Raw genomic sequence first — 21,838 nt, 5'->3', positions numbered from 1 at the left:
CCTGGGTTTCCCTGCTCTGGACTGGCTCCAGCAGCTCCCTGTCCTTCCTGTGCTGGGCCCAGGGCTGGATGCAGCCCTGCAGGGGGTTCTCAGCAGAGCGGGGCAGAGGGACAGAATCCCCCCTCCCCTGCTGCCCATGGGCCTTATACTGAAGGAGAAAAAAAGCTCAGCTTTCCTACAAACTGAAGTTTTCTCCTGTCTGCTGCAGGAAGCTGGAGTTACTTGGTTCAGTCAGCTACAAACCTCTGTCAACAGACTGGGAGAAAAAGTCACCTTAGGAATTCCACCCGAGTCACAAACACCAGTTCTTTAACGTTTCACGGGAAAAATGTTCACACCACCATTCCTACCCGAGCTCCTTGCCCCGCCTGAGAGCTTTTGCTCAGCTTCCCCCTCCCGTTGCCCGTAACCGAGGAGGGGACGCGCCCCCCGGGGCACCGCCACCGCCGGGGATGCGCGGGCGGTACTCACTGCCGCACGACCGTCAGCCCGAACCGAACCATGGCGCAGGGGAGTGCAGGGGAGTGCAGGGGAGCGCAGATGTGCGCAGGTGTGTCCAGATGTGCGCGCAGGTGAGCGCAGATGTGCCCAGATGTTGGCAGGTGAGCGCAGGTCCCACTGCCCGCACTGCGGCGCCGCGCGCCTCGCCGTGACATCATGCCCCCGCCCCGCGTCCCGCTCTGACGTCACCGGAGGCGGGGACAGGGACGTCTCCCCGCAGAAAAGGAGGATCAGGGATGCGTTTATGGCTCCCTGCAGCTCGGTGACCGTAGGGGATAGCCAGCCTTGCTCCCACTCCACAAGCGACAGGACGAGAGGGAACGGCCTCACGGGAGGCTCGGGTTGGACATCAGGAAGAAATTCTTCTCCCAAAGGGTTATCCAGCATTCAAACAGGCTGCAGAGCAACGGTGGAGTCAGCGGCCCTGGTGGCATTTAAGCGCCGCGTGGATGTGGCGCCTGGGGACAGGGTTCAGTGGTGGGCGTGGCAGTGTGAGGTTTACACCTGGACTTCTCCACCCTATTCTCTCTTTGCAATTGCAGTCAGGAGGCTTTCACCTTAAAACTCTGGGTTGCGCAGCATCTCATGACGCTTGTGTTAAGGAAACTTCCTGGTCTGAGCATCCCGGAGCCACTTCGAGTGACACTCGCAGTGCCTGAGCTGGGACTGGAGCCCCTTCCCAGCTGCATCCCCCACACTCACAGTCAGACCAGGTTTCCTTACTGGCTCAATTCCAGGTTTCCCTTACCAGAGGCTCAGATGTCCTCAGAAAGCTGAAGTTTTATGGATTACAGACAATATGATTAACCAAAATATTAGTTGGTCAGGTGAGTATATTTCCTTCAGGATTTCCCAACCACATAGAATAAAGCCTATCTAAAAATCAGAGAAATTCTTCTGGGTTGCCCAGAGGTCTGACCTCAGTTTCAAACTGGTTTGTGCTTTAACACCAAACACATTCTAAATGAAGACTGAAGCATAATTTTTTTCATTTGATAGCTGTTTAGATGTGAAACTAAATATTTAATGCAAGTGTGTCTGTTTCGTTTCCTTTTTATCTTCCTTTCACAGCTTGGTGTTAACCTCAAATTTCTGCAGTGCCTCTGCTCCACAGATCTCAGAACTGACATTTTCAAGGGGTGACACCAGTGACCGTCCCTCCTGCAAACGACCCAGTACCAACTGACTCAGCTGTGACCTATTTCTGTTGTATCACCATTTAAAAACAACCGCGTTTTGCTGCGGTGATAAAAGTCCAGCTGTGTCTCACACGTGGTTTAGAGGATCAAGTCTCAAACATGAGCCAACACTGTTAACATCTCTTCTCTTATAAGTGCATATTTCCATACAGGTCCATTTGCGAAAGTGACAGCCCTTCAGGCAAAGTTTGAGAGAGACTTTGAAGTCACACAGTTCGGCTTTGTGAGAAAACAGCTTGAAAACCCTGTACCTTCTGACTTAGAGCCTCGTGGCTTGCCTACTAGATTAGCTTTCCCTTTTCCACTGTCATTTGGGATCTGATGTTGCTTCTTGTGCTTACAAATACACCCAGCAGAAACCTTTGCTGAATTTCTTCAGTTCTGTGCCGTTGCACTTCTCTGCTTGTGTAATGCTCCTCTGAGGGATGTGCTGGCCTGAAGAGAGGCATAACCCTGTCCAGTCCTGCACAGAGATTGTGCTGCAGACAGGCCCCAAATTTGGCCGGCTAGAGAACACAGTTCTTTGAATTTCTTTCATGGCAAAGTGACTTCGGGAATGTTTGTAATTGTTTTTAAGCTGGTTCTCAGTGCGATATACGGGCTGCGAGCAGGGAGCAGAGCCAGCCCCTTGGCCGAACACCTTCCCTTCTGCTGGAGCTGTGGCTGCGGGCTGTGCGGCGGAGGCGGGCGCTCAGGTGAGCCGTGGGAGCGCCGGGGATGTTCCTTTCCCAGCGCGGGATTCCTTGGATTGTCCCGGGGCCCTCAGGGCCGTGCGCGGTGCGCGGGCGCCCCCTGGCGGCCATCCTCCCCCCGGGCTCTGCAGCGCCCGCCGCCGCCCCTTCCCATTCCACAGCCCTCGTCTTTTCCTGGATCACGGATCCCATCCTTCGCCCTGGCGCTGCTGCACCCCGACGAGACTCACACCCGCGGTTTAGGCCCTCCTGTTGCAAAGCTCTGTAGCGTTAGGCCAAGCCCTAATACCTAAACCTGGGAGATTAAACATCGCCATCAGTGCACACCAAAGAGATCAGAACTTTGTTGTGTCTAAGAAGCTGATCCAAAGGAGCTGGAACAAAAAGCTTCTCAGAGAAGCAAACAAGTTGAATTTACAATCATGGAATCATAGAATATCCTGATTCGGAAGGGACCCACAAGGATCATTCAGTCCACCCCTGTGCATCCCTGAGAGCGTTGTCCAAGCACTCCTGGAGCTCTGGCAGCCTTGGGGCTGTGACCATTCCTGGGGGAGCCTGTTCAGTGCCCCACCACCCTCTGGGGGAAGAACCTTTTCCTGATATCCACCCTACCCCTCCCCTGACACAGCTCCAGCCATTCCTTCAGGTTCTGTCCCTGGTCACACAGAGCAGAGATCAGGGCCTGCCCCTCCTCTTCCCCTCATGAGGAAGCTGCAGATTGTGATGAGGTCCCCCCTCAGAGACAATGTGAGGAAGCTGGAAAAATTGAGAGAAATTTTTGTTTGGGTGTGCTGGATAACAATGCTGATTTCATCCCTCATCCTCCAGCTGGTTATGTCCCACTCACAGCTTTGCTCAAGTTCTGAAAACCCTCATTGGAAGGGTCAATCTACTGCTCTTCAGGGATGCTTTTGAGTCCTCCTCTGTCAGATGAACCAGAGCTTTTGCTCTAAGAAGGGTTCCTGAGTAATCTGAGGAGCCAAACGCAGCCTGTCTGCTGACCTTTCCCTCTCTCCTTCACTGCTGTGGCCTAATTCTTCTTGCAGTTTCTGCATGTTGCATTTTGGAAGAGCTCAAATAACAACCCAGTTTATTTTTAGAGAAAACTCAATAGCAAGACCAAGCTAGGCACCACATCATTTCCACAGAAGGACAGGCATTTAAGGAGACAGACATTTTCCCTTTTATTGTTTTCTTTGCATCAACTCCTTTCTCTCTCTCTCTAGCAGGTTGCAGCAAAACTCAGTGTTTTTTCTTACCTCATTGTAAATACCTCAGCTTTACTCATCTTAATTTGTAACCCTAACAGGTCTCAATTGAATGCAGCTGCTGCTGCTGAGGGATGCCCTTCCCACAGTGCCCCCGGAGCCCAGCAGAGGACTGACCTGATGTTCTCCCTGACAAGTGTCCTCACTGAGACTCCCACAAGTTTCAGTGCTGTCTCCTGGCTGCATCAGCGGGAACATCAGCTGCCCAGCTGGAATGCAACTCACCTTTGAGAACCCTTTTAAATAGAATCACAATCACAGAAGCACAGAATGGGTCAGGTTAGAAGGAACCACGGTGGGGAATCTGGTCCAGCCTCCCTGCTTCAGTAGGGCACAGGATTGTGTCCAGAGAGCTCTGAACATCCCCAGTGAGGGAGGCTCCACACCCTCTCTGGACAATCTGTTCAGGGCTCGGTCACTGCACAATTCCAGTCCTTCACAGGCTCCAAGCTGAGCCTACTAAATGCCAGAAATTGCTGGTCATACTGTTCAATGGTGCTCAGAGAAAATCCCTGACTTGTTACGGTTTAGAATCTCTACCTTTGGTGCAGATAAGCTGGTAAATATGAGGCTCACAAGACATTTGGCAGGGAAATCTTCAGAGACTTTCCCTAAAACCACAGGTCCCAAGATTGTGTGATTATGGCTAGAAAGATCTGTATCTCCTGACCCCCAGCATCCTGATTTAATCCCTATTTCCTATTCATTTTTAATTAATTCCTATTCATTCCATAATTCATAATTAATTCATATTTCCATCTATTGTTTTTTCTATTTCTGTTTATTTTTGCTCATATGTTTCTTCCTTTTAGCAACATTTGCTTTTCCTTTTGAGTTTTTTTCCTTCTCCCTGTTTATTTTATCTTGGGGTTTGTCTTTTGGGGTTTTATTCCTTTATCTTTGGGTTTGGCAGTGTAATTCACTTCATGACACGCTGTTTCCCCAGCGTGTCTGCCCAAATGCCTCTTCTTCATTCTTCAGGGTCTCTTTGCTCTCCCCAGGGGTGAAAAAGGGCTGGAAATTCAGGGGAAAACTGCTACTGGATGGCAGTGGAGGAGAGGTCAGGCCAAACACATCACACAGGAGCTTGGTCACTTCAAAGCAGGCATGCACAGGCAATGTGGGAGAGGGAGAGGCTGAGCATCCTGCCCTCCTGGCCACAGGCTGAGGAAGCAGACTCTGGACAATGGACTCATTTCTTCCCACTGGCCTCACCACAAATCCTACTCCTTTTACTTGCAGTTTGCCCCAAGTTCATAGAAAGAAAAACCACCTGATTTTTGCAGTAGCATTCCAGAGCAACAAACAACTACGTGGAGATTTAAATCATATTTCAATTCATTGCAAAAATGTGCATGTGGCTTTTAACCAGCTCAATTTAATTCCCACAAAATGTTTTGATCCTGCAATTTACCACTTTTTAGGACTTTGTTCTTCTTGAATCTCGTGGGATTACGTGCCAGAATTTGCCTATCCAGTGGAAGGCAGCTACATTTTAGAGGCAGGCTTGTTCTTTTGACTGCAGCCTTCATTTTATGTGCCTGCTACCACCATCTATCCAGATCAGAGGCTTTAGAATCACATCCCACCAAGGAAATACCACCATGGAGTGAGTGATACAACCAAATTCACTAAAGGAATAAAAGCAAGGCAGGCAAATTTAGGTCAAGGTGAGTTTATTGTCCATACAGCATACCTAATCCCGCCAAAACACTTTTCTTAGAACCATCTTTAAACTAGTCAAAACAATAGGTTATTAATAAAAATGACAACACTGAACAAAGACCTTTTAAAAGGCAATCAAGACTACACCGTATCAGAGTCTTATCCATCAAAAACAACCTCATGTACTTTCTAAATACTTTTGTTTACACTGATGTCTACTACCACACTTTCTAGCATCCCCTGACCACATAAACATCCACACCTCTTAAAGAGCACATTTGTGAGAGAATAACGTTGACTTGATATGGCATCACACTCAGTAAAGCAAAAAAAAAAAAAAAAAACCAACCAAAAAAAAAAAAAAAACCCAAAAAAGTTTGAGAACAGAAACTGTGCAACCGAGAGTGATTTCTGAGGTACATGAGAACATGGTAATAAACATAGTGGAAAAAATCCAGTGGCCAGGTGGTTTGCTGAGTAATTAAGAGCTGTCCGATTACTCAAGCAAAAATCATAGACACTGACATGGGATTAATCATTATTTTTCTCTTTCACAAGCATGTTGGAAATACAAATAAATACATTATGAGGTGCTCCTACACTACAGTAACAGGAAGGAGGCAAGATCATCGAAGTACCATCAATAGGAAGCTGACAGAGAAGCACTTTTAGCAATTGTACCAATCCTTTGGCACTTGGGAGAATCAGCAACACATTTTTTATTCTTTTTTAATCAATCAATTGGGAGGTTTACGATTTCTGCAATTTGGGGGGGGAAATCTCACACCTCATTTGCAGTTAACAACACACTTCCTTTAACATCTGTTAAAGGAAAGTACTAGGCAGTAATTTTATTCTGAAAGCTACTGTGAAAGCGCTCAAGTTGTAGGATTTGCAGCCTTCAAACACAGTAAGCTGTAACCAAAGGGTTGGCACTTGTTGAGCAAGTCACTGTGGCCGAGGGCACTCCTCACCCTGGCGGGGACACGCACAAACCCACCAGGACCCTGTGGGGGACTGGGAATGCTGAATGGCACTGCCCCTTCCAGCACAGGCCGCCCTCACCCTGCCGTGGAGCAGCTGACCATGGAGGTGGCCCTCAACCCCTGCCCCGTCAGTTCTACAGAGGGGTGACACTGTGGGATCAGCCCTGTGTTCCACAGCAGGGATTCATCCCTGTGTTCCATGGCATGGATCACCCCTGGGATCCTCAGCAGAGATCATCCCTGTGATCCCGTGGCTGCTGTGGGACCGGGGCGTGCAGGACATGGGAAAAAGAGCAGGGGCAGGCACCCTAAACACAGGTCCTGCCTACATCTGGCCTACAGCACGGAGCAAACCACGCCAACATGATGGACACGGTGCCAGCACTCAAGAGAGGTCACCCTGCCATCGGGACCCTCTGGCACAGCTCCCTGTGAAGCCACAGGGCAGGGCTGCCAAGGAATGACCTGACCTGATCTGATCTGATCTGACCTGTGTGTGGCTCTGCAGTCTTGCTTCAACAACATCAGCTACTTTTTTCCTCCAGAACAGAGACACCGCCGCGGAACTCCGGGTGCTCCCAACGCAGAACGCCGAGGCGGGAGGCGAGGCCAAGGCTGTGCCCAGCAGCAGCTTTGGGGAAGACCGATCTGCTCGCAAGTGGAGAGTCAATGCATTTTTTCCACTATGAAAAGGATACCAGAGACCAAAAAGGAGCCAGTGCCCCGCCTCGACTGCTTGCAACCTCTCCCCGGCGGGCCCCGGGGCAACCAAACTGTCACTGTGTGAGGTATTGTGAAAATGGGAACCATTTCTTGTCCAGCAAACCTGAGGTAAGTATACCATCTTTGCAGGATGTGATCAGGAAGGAAGGAGAAAAAAAAAAAAAAGGAAGAAGAAAGAAGGAAAAAATAAAATAAAAAAAATAATCATGAACACGCTATTAGGAAAAAAAAAACCTGTACAGGGCATTTCCAGTAAATCAAAGAACTCATCATATCTCCACTTAACCATCTACTTCAGGATTTGAAATTTAAGCAGTAAAATAATATATTATAAAAATGTTTATAAAATAGCAGCACACTCAGTGAAACAATACAGCTAAGTACTGTTAATGTGAATAAGAATGAAACAAATCATAGCTTCTTAGCAGCGCAAAAAAAAAAAAAACCAAAACCAAAAAACCCCCCAAAACCAAAAAAACAACAAAACCTTAGAATCTTACTCCATTTTCTACCCTCATCTAGCCAAACAGGCTGAGTCCATACATATAATATTCTTCGAAGTAGCATGTTCTTTCTGGATTTTTGTCTTAAAAATGCAAACATTAACATTTCAACCAACAGCTTCATATTGGATATCTGCAAACTGTTAATACAATTGTGCAAAAAAAAAAAAAAAAACAAACCAAAAAACCAAAAGTTGCTCCAACTCCTTTGCCATCTAAATGCCTCTTCGTTACAGGTGGAGCAGGAAAATAAATTCAAGTACACTGAATACACCTTTGTAATAGAACTCCAAGTCACGCACCTCGATGTTTACCACCATGGCTGTTGCACCAATAATTTTCTTTCCTTGTCCATAGATAAGCACACAGGTGGTATTAAGATCCTTCTGTGACACTGAACAATACAGATGGTCAGGCTTTTATCCGGAATGTCATGACAGGAATGTCATCTGAAGCGGGTGTTGGTATTTCCAGCAACACCGCAGCTAACCGAGTACACCAGATACTGGAAAATATTGACTATAAAAAGCTATACAAAGCCTTGCTTTTGTGACTTCTTTTTTTTTTTCTTTTCTCTTTTTCTTTTTTTGTTTTTTTGTTTTTTTGTTTTTCTTTCCTCGGCAAAATTGTCATAAACCATCTCATTTAATCCCTTAGGAACAATTTTCAAAGTGCTTTTCGAATGAAATGGTTTACAAAAACGGTCACTGTGGATCAATAAGGTTAATGAAATGCTGAAAAAGTGTGTGGGGGGAGTGGGGGAAGAGAGATGAGGGAGCAAACCAAACCTCATCTTCTTTAACACAGTGAGGGGCTGTTACAAGGGAAGATGGACAGAGCATCATTTAAATGTCTTTGTGGCCAAGCTAAGAAGCTGCCAGACGTTAACATGGACGTGAAGCATTAGCACTGTAAAGGAATATAACGCTTTTCCTAGATGATCCACCACATCTTGCAATCCAAAGGTTGGAGGTGGTCTGCCCAGCCAACAGGTCAGGATTAATGCGTGCATTCCCCCCACTGACCGTGAACACTTGGGAACTTTGGCTTGGCCCACGGCTGGGTAAACGGAATTGCCCTCATGCCAAAGATGCTGCTGTGTTTAGAATGAACCATTTCGGAAGGAAAAGTAGAAAAAAGTCAAGAGGGGGAGAGGGGAAGTTAAAAAAAAAAAAAAAAAGGAAAATAAATCAACTAAAAAAAGCCCAAAAGACACCTGCTCTTCTGGCTGGTAAAATAAAGCATCTTCTTTCTTAGGTAGCAGCTACCACAGACAGCAAGAGTAAACAAAACTAACATACAGAGATCCAACAAACACTTCTGACTAATAACAGAGGTGACAGATCAGCAAATCTCTTCTGCATTCAAAATGGTTCAATTGCTTCAGGGATCTTTTCCCACTTTGCCCTAAACCCCTTACTCTATTGCTTTGCAATCTAGTCAAGCCATAAAATCGCACACACGATTCCTTTCTTAAATCTAAAAAAGGGGTGTATGCACTAGTTCATAATACACAGACAAGTATACTCTACTTTGTTCCCACAAATGCAGGCTTACATTGACCTAGCTACTTTGTATGCTTTTATAAGCATTTAATATCACTGATACATAATCAAATAGCAATTACCAAATATATTGTGGGATTCCCTTCTGTAAAACATCACAGGCACCAAATGCTTTTTTTTTTTTCATTATTCAGTTTTTGTACTTTTTTTTGGTTTTTTTTTTTTTACCTAAAAGAGCTTTAAATATGTTCTATGTGGGAGCAGATTAAAAAAAAAATTCACTCTAAAAATAATAACAAAAATAAAGGGTCTGGGGGAGCAAGCGTGACTTTGTGTGCCGATGTCCTCACAGGTTGATGTCTCTCACATCTGTGGGAGTGCTGGCCTGGTCCAGTTCATCCACTGTCTTCGAGGGGTTGCTCTGCTGCTGCTGCTGCCGGACTTGCTGCAGGCTGTTCACGAGCACCGCCTCGATCTGTTCCTGACAAGCTTTAAGGCAGTCCTAGAGAAAAGAAAGCAAATTTATCTATTAGTAAAGATAAAGGTGGTTATTTTTCCTTTACTGAGCTAGCAGCAGTTGGAAGAACACCAGTCAGGTATTTCCGAGAAGTACCTGCTCTGACACAACTCAGCCTTGAATTCTGAGAGGTAATCACTGTGTACAAACTCCCTGGGTTAAACACTGTTAATGCTGTATTTATTAGGCTCTGCATCTTAGTATTTTTTACTGGTCTTTGCTCAACAGGTTGCCCAGAGAAGCTGTGGCTGCCCCATCCCTGGCAGTGTTCAAGGCCCGGCTGGGGGGGGCTCTGAGGAAGCTCTGGTGGAAGATGTCCCTGGCCAATGGCAGGGGGTTGGAACTGGATGGGCTTTAGGGTGCCTTCCAACCCAAGCCACTCGATGACTCTATGATTATGTGATTTATGTGGTCTTCTTGAGCAGGAACCTAATTATTACAGAGAAATAATTTTTCATTCTCCTATGCAGGGTTAAACCACCTAAGTGGGTCTTCTCTACAAAAGAAGTTGCAACTTTATCCTGAAGTAACCTCCACATGCTATACCAAGATCACAGAGACAGATGCACTTCATACAAAGCAAACTGATGGGAAATTGGAGAACTTTTGAGGTCCCTGAACAAGCATGGTGCTCTGGGGCTGAGTTTTATCTGTCACACATTTGGGTCCCCAAGGCAAAGGCAAAATGGTCAGTTTATCTATGGAAATTCACACAAGAGAAAATTCACACAAGCCCCAAACATGCAGCTGCATTATTGAATCATAGAATCATTCAAGTTGGAAAAGACCTCTGAGATCATCAAGTCCAACCGTTTTAGCAAACACCACCTTGACAACCAGAGCACTGAGTGCCATACCCAATAATTTTCTGAACATACAACCAGTTCCAAGAGACCACTACATTACAAACTACAGAACATTCAGAGAAACAGCAGGGTACAGTACAGCCACATAAATATGGGAGCCTGTTCATCAGGAGTCCCCCAATAAACATGAAGTATAAATATAGAAATAAATGTGAAGGGTTCACCACATTTAAACCAGATGCAGCAATGAAGAAGATGACTATTAAAATACTTAAAGGATGTTCCACACTCTTGATAATACACTGGAAGACCAAATAATGTGGTAATTTAACAAAAAAAAAGTGTGAGAAAAACGTGACAAACCCTGAGTTATAGGAGAAACTGAAAAATAAAACCCAAGCCGTGACTGTATGAACACAATGCCAACCACGTTCAGTGTGCTGGCACTGTGAGTATCAATCTGACATTGTGCAGGGGGACACGTGGTGCTACAAGAAATGGCATTTTCTAAAGGCAGCCCTGAGGAGCCCTACTGGAAAAGGCACTAATACCATAAACTTCCTGCAGCCTCAGTCTGCCTAAGAGCTGGGTCTCTCCAGGAGTCTTCAGGAAATAGAGCAATGCAGGGTCTGGGAGGAGGATTTTCACAGCACAGTGCTTTAACCAGAGCCCCCACAGCATCTGGTAGGGATAGTGAAACTCAGCATCACCATTCCCACTGTCAGGCAGGGGAGCTGAAGAACAGTACAGGGCACTGACCTCCACAGGGTTCCACAGGCACTTGTGAACCCACTAGGGGATGTGACTGCAACACTGAGGAGTTGGACCCTGACCAACACACCCCTTTTTCTGCACAGTACCAGGTTATTTGGGACAGTTTGAAATATTCATGTGTGGAGGATTGATTTGTCATCCCAGCCTGACTGGGAAAAACACATCAGGTAAAGAGGATCTGTTCCACTGGCGACACTGACGTTCGTGATGGGTGCAATTAGCTCTGGTGAGTAATGAACACCCATTTTTCTTGGCCACCAGCCAGCAGCTGCTGGCTGCAAAATCTTGTCCTCAGATATAGAAAATCCCCCATTATCATCTAGGGAGGGCTTTAGATCCATTGTAAGCATTCACCTGTATGTAAGAGGGCAATGACAACAAATCATGCGTGGGTCAAGGCATTTTCAAGTGTGGGGGGGCAGCAGTTTGGAGACTCTCGTAACAGATGACACTCGTAATGTGCTTTTTTTGGGTGTAAGAACCTCTTCTTTCAAAGCACAGTTTCAAAGTACTGTGTCCTTCTGAAAACAAGCCAGATTTCTTTTAAGCAGCTTCAGTCTGAAAAGCTTAATGAGGCAATTTCCTTGCAGGCAGGCTTGGGGAAGGAAGGGTGGTGACATGCGGAACATGAGGCTTGAGCATTTGGAGTCAGCTTTGTCTGTTCCTAACCACCCTCATGTATGGTCATTTACACCATCACTATACAAACTTCTGATAGGCAGTGTGATGATTCAATTCAGGTATGAAGAGGCTGAAATCTTCAGATAACCCTATAGAGAAATGGGTCATTTCTGGTGTCTTCATTTTGTACATAAAATCTATTAAGTGGCCTTGACTGGAACTCTCACATGGATTTTACTTCATATGGGAATCCACAGGCCACTGTGTATTATTTCTCTGGTCTACACTTAGGTTTTGAACCTAAAACCATTGAATTCTTTAAAACAAAGAAACCTACAGTAAAATGACCAGCACACTGCACTCAGCATGAAATAGTTTTCCAAAAAAGTGTTGCTATTTGCATACTAAAGCTCCTTGGATGTTAAATCTCACAGGTGAAAGGAAAAAAAAATCCTAATTTAGAGTATCTGGTCAGCCCAGCTGTCCCAGTGTGATAAGGCAAGTAGCTTTATTGTATAGATGAGGGCACCACTGGAACTTTCTGTCAATCCAAAGTTAAGGGACATGATACCAAAACTACCAAAAACCCATCAGGACAAACAGCCTGTCCTTTCCATGACACAGTATTTCTAATGCCTCCAAGTTTCCTGGGGATTTGCTGCACATGTACAAATTTTAGTGGTGGACTTTCATTTGGCAAGCTCTAGACAATACTGACCACAGAGCATTAAGTTTTATGAACATATCAAAGAAAAAACCCATGAATTGCATTATTTTCAACAAATCTTCCTTGAAAGAACACTATAATGCACTGCAGTAATGACCCCAGATTTTGCAATACAAGGACACGGCCATTCCTTCAGAATACTGCAGGGTTTGCCTTTGTTGTTTTTATAAAAAACTTTTTTAAGTGTGTGTCACATGGATCAACTTCCCCATTCTTCTATATGGTCTAGTAGTTTTAATGATTAAAATAGTTCTGGTACTTTCCATTCCATAGTTTTATTTTTACTTCAGCATGTAGAGAACTAAAAAGGCAATTAACTTTCAGGTTTCTTTTTTTTTTTCCTTTTGAAACCCTTTCATCCCTAGGTGATTTTACTAGCACACTTGAAATGCATTTGAAGGAAAAGAAAAGCTTTCCTGTGTCTGATGAGGGGCAGCCACCTGGCTATGATGGAAATGCTGGCAGTGAAAATAGCTGGAAGGAGGAATCAGCAGCTCTTTGGCATGAGCTACTTATTCAAGTCAATAATCATTGAAGATTTCAATTTCCATTCATGACAATCTTGAACGAAAGCACAAGCCCTAGTGCAGATCCTGCAGAATATTACACATAATTCACTTTCTTGAACTTTTCAACACTTCTAGGGTATATGTACATCCTATACTGGCCCCCATCTTTCAGTTTTAAACTGGCATTTATGGTTCATTGGCAAGCTATGAGGGAAGGCCTCCAACTGGACTCAACTTGACTCAAACTCAACTCAACTCAACTCAACCAACAGGCTTCTTGCTTTGCACTGCCCAAAATCCCAAAGCTGGAAATGCTAAGAAAGCCTTCTGGCATTTTTGTGTTAAAGGATGGTTAGTTTTCCACACATACATTAATTACTTCACAAATAAGTGTTAAGGCCTCCAATCTCTTCCTCTTTCTTAAAACTAATTGCAAAAGGGAAATCAGACAAGGACATTTTTTAGGTGCAGGATCTGGTTTGATAAATGGAAAGGATGCTGTAGATACCCAAAATGGCAATACTGTTCACTGATCATGTATGCATTGCTTGAATAATCTAAGAAAGCAGCAATCAGACATGCATTAAAGAGTTGGGATTTACATAAATTCCAGTGTGGAACATGTCATCTGTACTCCTACACACAAAAGCCGGCTGGATTCCTCCACTGGTTCACATTTAAGCCCCAATTCAGACCTCTCCAAAGCACATGCTTCATTGTTGACATAAACAGGGATTCCTTCCCAAAGCGGGGCCTTTGTGTGCTGAGCGCTGGCCTTTACCTCACTGACCTTCTCCAAAGCAAGGGCCTGGAAAGCTACTGTGGGAATATCTTATCCATTTACTGTATTTACAGTGATCTCACATCTAATGGATGCAGTTTAAAAACAGAAATATTTTCCCTCCTGAATGTGTGTTTTTGCTGCTGTAACAAAGAGCATCAATCACAGATAAGAATCTACGTATCTTTTTCCATCTGGAAGTACAGAAAATAGCAATTTGCTGCTCCAAAAGGCACTTCTTGTGAACTAACAAGGACATCTCATTCAACAAAACAAAAAAAAAGAAATGCAAAAAACTCATTTATGCCAGAGCTTCTCTACTTACTGTTGCCACATTATTGCAATAATGCAATAAATAAGGTGACTAACGTTAAGAATCTGAAATAGGGGGCATTTTTCTTTGCAATTTTTTTGTCTTTTCAGCAGTTTCAACAGTGTCCTTTCTAGACTCAGTTCCACTGTTTGCTTCACCATTCAGTTTGTTGGTTTCCTGTTACTGCTGTGGGTATTTCTCACTGCAAACAGGAGAGGACAATGTTTGCAGAACTGGGAAAAGCGAGAGTAAAGCCAACACACCAGTAGGGTGATCCAGGGGCAGATGCCATGATACGGCCTGCTCAACGTGACTTGGGATTTCTGGTAGTCTCTACCAAGTAATACTCCAAAGATGTGAAAAGGTGAAAAAGTGAAAAGGTGTGGGATTTATGCTGTTGTAACAAACACCCTGAGTGTTTAGCGAAAAAGGGGATTTTCAAAAAGCTGGGAGGATCATCTGCCTGCATTACACAGAGCTGCAGGAGCTGAGCAGGGATTCCCCACTGGAGTGGCCGATCCATGGGAGCTGCTGAGCCCTTCCTCGGGCGCCTGGCTCCCTTGGCACACCGGCCGCGGCCGCGCCTGTCAATGGACCCGACAGAACTCCGCCATGAGCCCGCGGTGTCACTGCATCACCCCATTGTTGCTACACACGCACAGCACTCACTGGGGAACAAAAAGCTGAATGAAACAGAGCAGCTGCCAACTCAAGCAAAGACAACTTAGGAAACTATCTCATTCTTCCTTTCTCTGGGAGGCTATTTTGCCTGTTGTTTCCTTGCATACAAAATGCGGTCTGCAACAAATAAGGCAGGATAAGATACAGCGAGTCCTGTTTCTTGCTTCCAAAACCACAGGCCCTAGACACTACAAAGAAGGGGATAAATGGTGTATGTGCTGTAGGAACAATGTTCAAATGCAATCCATTCAAGATAGATTTCCATGATTTTTTTACTGCAGCTCTGAATTCTTGAGCATGGTGGTTCTTCACTTCCGTTTCTGTGCAGAAATCTGAAGATCTTTATGAAGGGACGTCTCTGATCTTGGGAATAAAAAAAAAATCCCGACACTGACGTATGTGGCACATGGAAGTGGAGATATTTTAAATGCCATTTATTATGGATCCAGTCTCCAAAACAGCCCCACTCCACATTTTTAAGGGCTCACAGCCAGCTGTTTCAACAAGCCTTTAAAAAATGCTTGGTTCCTTGCTTTTTTTCTACTTCAGGCCCTTAAATATGCTTTAGATTTTCCAAACCACTCAATACACACCGGTTACCATCTGGGAACAGACTTTTAGAGACGACTTCTGCCCACATACAGGCACTGGCTCTGCCTGAAAACCTCTCCCCGGCTGCTGATGCGGGAGAGACCAACTCCGTGTGTCATCCAGATGCAACCTGGATGGCTGCTCTTCCAGGAGGTGAGGGAATAGATTTACCCAAGAAAGGTCTCAAGCAAAGCAGAATATTGATTGTAAGGTCTTAAAATGTGCCCTACCCATTTAGCTATCCTTCCTCACATCCCGTAATTGTGCACAGCAGGGATGCTCGTATCCTCCTCCAAAGCATCTGGCTCCACCAGGGACAGGATACTGCTCGCACTGGAGTGCTGGTCTGGGATGCTATGGGAATTCCTGACTTCCTGAGTTGTTTATTTTTCCTTTGCAATGACCCACCAAGAGATGCACAGGGAGCTCTGCAGCTTCCTGCCAGTAGGTTTGTTAACTCTTCATTCACCAGCCTCTCCTCTTCAAGCAACCACAAACAAAATGTTCCCAGCCCCTGGCAGGAGAGCAGACTGGAACACGCAATCCCCATCCTGCAGAGCTGTGCGAAGTTAGAATCAGAGGCACACAATAGTTTGGGTTGAAGCAGACCTTAAAGGTAATCTTGTTCCAAACCCCTGCTACGGGCAGGGACACCTTCCACTATCCCAGGTTGCTCAGAGTCTCATCCAACCGGGCCTTGAACACTTCCAAGGATGGGGCAGCCACTGTTTCTCTGGGAAACCTGTGCCAGGGCCTCACCACCCTCTCTAATTCTAATTCCTTATTTCTTCCTAATATCCAAGCTAAACATACTCCCTTTCAGTTTGAAGCCATTCCCCCTTGTCCTGTAACTACAGTTCCTGGTGAGAAGCCCCTCTCCAGCTTCCCTGTAGCCCATTCAGATGCTGGAAGGTACTCTGAGGTCTCCACACAACCTTCTCTTCTCCAAGCTGAACAGCCCCAACTCTCCTGGCCTGTCTGCATAGGTGAGCTGCTCCAGCTCCCTTTATCAATTCCATGGCCTGCTCTGAACTTGCTCCAACAGTTCCTTATGGTGGGGGCACCAGGACTGTACACAGTATTCCAGGTGGAGTCTCACAAGAACAGAGTAGAGGGGGAGAATCCCCTCCCTCAGTTGTGTGGGATTAGCTCTTAGTGGCTCTTAGGGACAGTAACAATCAGAGAAGGCAGTTCAGATGCACCATGCAGAGCTACTTTCACTACCCTTCAGGCTGCTGAGCTTCTCCACGAGCAGCTCCCTGCTGTTTATTTTGGTAGGTGGAAGGAGTAATGAAACCAGGGTTTGCCTGGCCCTGTTGTCACTTTTTCTCCAGCATGTGATTCAACCCTCACCAAGCAGCCCAGGGCAGCTATTTATGAGAAATAACTGTTATCCCTAAAATGACACTGGCAGGATGCCTTGGACAACCCCATATCAAGTCTGGAACACTGCTCTGGATTCATACAAGGACATCCAACACCAATGTGTTTTTGAAAGAAACACTCGTGTGTTGGTTGTCTGCTTACCCAACAGCTGGGCTCTAAATAACATGTTGTTTATTAATAACATATTTCTGGTCTAATTCTTAATGAAACATCCATTAAAAACATTCATATTAGTCGTAAATGCCAAACTCCAGTCTCAGTTACACTAACGTAAATCTAAAATAACACCACTGATTTCAGCCTCTTGGTTTGTGCTGCTATTTCCCAGCAAACAGACTGCACCCTTAAATTATCATTATAAAACAGTGAAAGTTCAGAAAAGCTCACTGCACTTAAGTTGCATCAGGGTTTCATTACTATTATTTCTTTTCATCTGCTTGCAGCTTTGAAGCTGAGATTTTACGTGCTTCACCTCAGACAGTGATATTTTTTGAAAAGTCAGTGGGAAAGTCCTATCATCATGCTAAGAAATCACACACTCCAAAACAAAAATTAAGCAGAAGCCCTGGCACCCTCTGGCTGGGAATGACTCTTCCCCAGCTGCCTGACGGCTCCTGTGGGCTACCATGAGGCACAGGGGGGCCAGAAGGTTTTCCTCTGCAGAACTGTTAATTTCTGTGGCTTCCCCACTTTTCTCCCATGTGATGATCTTAAAGCCTAGGAACTCTCATTTTTCCTTCTTCCCTAAGCCCCCCTTGGAAAACAAATTCATTCACACAGTGACAATGAATTAATTGTGCCACTGCAGGAACAGCTCTCAGGCATCAGAAATTCGGAAGTGAGAGAACTGAAGCTCTTCATTCAACTTTAATTAAGTCCCAGTGTAAAATATATTACAATAGTCTTTACTCTTTATTAACACAGCCTTGGGCCAAGTCTTACACAATCCAGACAGTACATTTTTTCCAACAATACATTTTACACATGAGGCTGGTATTACTACCTATTGCTAAGCCTGCCCTATGCTTCTCTAAGACCCTATTTTCCGTTGCTTCTCTCTCTCTCAAGCTTTATCATGTGGGATGAAAGTTTCCAGTCCTGGGCCCTTTTGTATTTTTCCAATGCAAAACTCACAGAGAAAACACCTAGCAAAATATTTCTCCCAAATTGAAATAGCAGGCTAATGAAAAGTACACTATTTTGCCCAAGTTCAAAAATTTTGGCTACCTTTGGTTAGGCTGGGGCTTCAAAGCTTGCAGAGAGTTAAGGCTACCTCTGCCCCAACAATGGAAACACCTTGAAAAAAATAACAGCACCTCTAATTTCTGCAAAGGCTTGTCTTTTTTAGCAATTAAATTATCCAGAAACTCCTTTTGTCTTGAGTTTGTTCTGATTTGGGGGATGAGTGAGACTCTCCTCTATAGGCTGTGCTGCTGTGGGCTGAGACCAGGAGCAAAGAGAAGGAGGCTGGTCTCTACTCAGTGCTGACAGTCTCTTGGAGGAGATGGGAACAGTAAAATGTTAGGAGTTCTTTGTTATTTGGGAAGAGTATTAATTTTTTCTTCTGAAGGAATGTAGGCTCAGTCAGATCTGGGAAGATTTTCACCAGGATGGCAAAAACCACACTTTTGACAAAAAAACCCTGCTAAATTTAAAAGGAAAGGTGTGAAGGAATTTTTAGCGCAAAACCAATCCCATCTTCTAATCACTTAAGAACTACTAAGATGTTTTTGTAGGTATTTTCTTTCAGACTTAAACAATCTGGATAGAAAAGATCAGCACAGTAGACAAAGTTTTTCCAATTTGCAAGATGCAGCAAAAAGGCCTTGTAGGCCTTACATGCAATTCTCTCAGGCACAGAAAGTGTCCCTTCTCTCAGAGGGACCAAGGTGATCAGAGGGATGGAGCAGCTCTGCTGGGAGGAAAGGCTGAGGGAATTGGGGTTGTTCAGCCTGGAGAAGAGAAGGCTTTGGGGTGACCTCATTGTGGCCTTGCAGTGCCTGAAGGGAGCCCACAGGAAAGATGGAGAGAGACTCTTGGCAAGGGCCTGGAGTGACAGGACAAGGGGCAATGGCTTCACACTGACAGAGGGTGGGTTTAGATTGGATATGAGGAAGAAATGGTTCCCTGTGAGGGTGGGGAGGCCCTGGCACAGGTTGCCCAGAGAAGCTGTGGCTGCCCAGTCCCTGGTAGTGTCCAAGGCCAGGTTGAACAGGGCTTGGAGCAAGCTGGGATAATGGAAGGTGTTCCTGCCCATGGCAGGGAGGTTGGAATGAGATGATCTTTAAGGTCCCGTCCAACCCAAATCATTCTGTGATTCTATGGTTTAGACTTTAAGCACTCTGAATAGGAAGTATTCCTTTTTCTGTCCAAATGCAATTTGAATCAAAATAAATGGGAAACCCTAGAACTGCATTTGAAAATTAGGATCAATTTGATTGTAAGAAAAAAAAGAAATACCAAAATTCTACCCTTTTTAGTAAACTGGACTAATTACTTCTTTTTAACCAAATCACAAAACCAAATCTTTATTTAACAATGCTATCACAGATGTAATAATTCCACCTATCTACTGTGTGAATTAAAAGCTTAAGGACAGCCTGAGTTGTGCCTGTCTCACGTCCTGCCTCAAAATTAGCTCATTATTCACTTCCTCCAAGACAAGAATTTTTAGGTGATACCTGAAGAAGGGTCAGAAGAGCAGTTTCAAGGTTGCAAGCACAGGACCAACAGCAGCACAACACCTCCTGGTTTGCTTTATCCCCCAGGGAATGCTGCCAGCTCCATCACCCCACCCCACCACCCAGGGCTTCTGAGGGGGCTCAGCTTGCTGGACCACCAGCCTGGGCAGGCAGAGCAGGCTCTCCCCACCAAGCCTGAATAAAAACTGAATTCCAGGAGATCAAGGAGCTTTGGAGACTCAAATCAAAGTGCTGAGTCCACACCTACAACTCACTCCCTGCAGAAGCACCCCCCTCCTTCGCTCCACTCAGCCTTCAGGATCAGGCCCAGTTCTCCACTACTCCCTGGGAAGTGAAAGGAGAAGAGGAATGTGGGACACTCACCACATCTGTGTTTGTGATCTTGGCCAGGAGGTCTGTGAGGCTGTCCCCATCATCAAGCTGAAGGCCACAGATGGCTGCTCCCACACTTCCAGTTGCTATCATTGATGGTGGGTACATGGCAAAGTTAAAATCTGCAAGAACAGATCTGGGAATTAGTCCAAGCCCAGACCAGAAAAGCTGCAAAACATCAGAGGCAAGCAACATAAAAAAAACCACACCCAAGAATAAAACCCGGGGAAGTAGAAGAAAGGGAAAAGTGCCACTCTTTTTGGTCCCATGGAGCTCATTAGTCACACTGCTCATCACAAGCAGTCAAAGGAGGGGGAACAGACCTGCAAATTAAAATGGAAATGCGGTTCAGTCTTTTATTTTCACTGATGCATAAAGTAAACCTGGACAATTTTTAATAGTCTTTCCTTAGTTTTAAAGAAAAGGAAAGAGAAGAAGGAGGCTTTCTGTAATTCAGAAATTTGGGTCTTGGTCACATTAGACCTCTCTGTATAACCAGAAAATAACTGGAATAAGGTATCACAAAGGACCAAAAGGAGATTTTTAGTCATGTCAATTTTTAAAGAGTTAATTAATTCAAGCATTTAAAGACCTGTCCGGGAAAGAGATTTTAATTAACGGTTCATCTTTGCTACCTTAGCAATTAGGAAGTGAGAACACTTACAGCCCATAGCTACGAAATCAAAGAACAAAGATCACATTTGTCATTACTACTACTTCTTAATAAACAAGTTGAAAATACACTTCAGAACTTCCTCTCACACATCTGTCAAATCAGAAGAGAAATTAAAATAAAATCCTGTCATCTTTATAAAGCAATTTTATGGTTTATGATACTGCCACAGACACTGGTTTAGCAGCACTAGTTTCTCTTGCTAAATACCAGATCTGCCACATCTTGATATATTCCTAAAATGAAATTTGATTTGCAAGTTTTTTGGTTCAACAGTAACTCATTAACAAACCTTTCTCTACCAGTTTTCCGCTGGGGGAACTGGAGTAGAAGGAAGAGTAAACCGAAGTAATACATAGTAAGAAATAAACCACAAGCAATACATTACATTGATAGAAACGGGTAACAGAAAACTGCCCAGCTGCAGATCCCAAATCCCCTCTGCTCACAAATTCCATAACCCTGCTGATGTTTGTGTAACCAATCAGGTTTTAGACACATGGAGAGTTGTTCTCAGCCTCCCAAACTCAGAGCTGGCACATACTTCAGTAGCTGTGGAGACAGCATGTTCTTCTCCAGGCTGGAATATATCCCTGGGATTGAAGCAGTCCAGTAAGAATGGCACTTGGGACATAACATTTACCCACATGGACCAAAGCAGGGATGTTAGAAGTGGGGAGACAAAAGGAGTAGTTGAAACCCTGACATGGATTTCTCTATCTCACAAAGCCACCAGGAGGTTACCACCTGCAAGCCCAACACTGCTTCCTACCAGACATCACACTCTGAAGAGCAAATTCCCACTGGCTGAAGGAATATGGACTGCCATTATTATAAAAATAATAATTAGGCACTATTGTCATAGTAAGAACCCACTGTACATAGGAAAGCTGATTCTTGGAAATGAAATTACACTGCCCCCCATTAATGAGTGGAACAACAGGAGAACCTTGACTCCCAAATTCTCAGTGCGGGACACAGCCCAGAGGATGCTGATCTCAGCACATGGCAAGGGAATGGGAATTACACTTCCAGAACTGCACTTTCTGCCAGTCACCAGTGGTGTCCCCCAGGGCTCAGTGTTGGGGCCAGTTCTCTTTGGTAAATGACCTGGATGAGGGGATCGAGTGCACCCTCAGTCAGTTCTCAGATGACACCCAGATGGGTGGGAGCGTTGATCTGCTTGAGGACAGGAAGGCTCTGCAGAGGGATCTGGACAGGCTGGATTGATGGGCCCAGGCCAGTGAGATGAGGTTCAACAAGGCCAAGTGCTGGGTCCAGCCTCTGGGTAACAACAACCCCCAGCAGCTCCAGGCTGGGGATGAGCGGCTGGGAGGGGG

General features: G+C 45.0%; 2 protein-coding genes across 5 annotated transcripts in view; both read right to left on the bottom strand.

Annotated features, from left to right (window-relative positions):
• Positions 1 to 677, bottom strand: part of TIGAR (TP53 induced glycolysis regulatory phosphatase) — a 52,524-nt gene extending 51,847 nt beyond the window's left edge. For all 3 annotated transcript variants that reach the window (XR_001865684.1, XR_001865685.1, XM_008642426.2), the window contains exon 1: positions 472 to 677. Coding sequence is in view for 1 of the 3 variants with exons in the window: in XM_008642426.2 (XP_008640648.1) it covers positions 472 to 659 (188 nt within the window). In the remaining 2 variants the exon portion in view is untranslated. The remainder of the gene's footprint in view (positions 1 to 471) is intronic.
• Positions 678 to 5,322: 4,645 nt separating this feature from the next.
• CCND2 (cyclin D2) overlaps positions 5,323 to 21,838 on the bottom strand; it is a 30,988-nt gene continuing 14,472 nt past the window's right edge. Inside the window, exons 4-5 of one of the 2 annotated variants that reach the window (XM_008642424.2) lie at positions 19,817 to 19,947; positions 5,323 to 9,547 (exon numbers count right to left, since the gene is read on the bottom strand). In XM_008642424.2, the coding sequence (XP_008640646.1) occupies positions 9,392 to 9,547; positions 19,817 to 19,947 (287 nt within the window). In that variant the 3' untranslated portion in view covers positions 5,323 to 9,391. The remainder of the gene's footprint in view (positions 9,548 to 19,816; positions 19,948 to 21,838) is intronic. The other variant, XM_017745832.1, reaches the window with a different exon arrangement.

Source organism: Corvus brachyrhynchos, unplaced genomic scaffold (genome assembly GCF_000691975.1).
Source record: "Corvus brachyrhynchos isolate BGI_N302 unplaced genomic scaffold, ASM69197v1 scaffold209, whole genome shotgun sequence".
Classification (NCBI taxonomy): domain Eukaryota; kingdom Metazoa; phylum Chordata; class Aves; order Passeriformes; family Corvidae; genus Corvus; species Corvus brachyrhynchos.
This window is presented reverse-complemented; position numbering and strand designations above follow the sequence as displayed.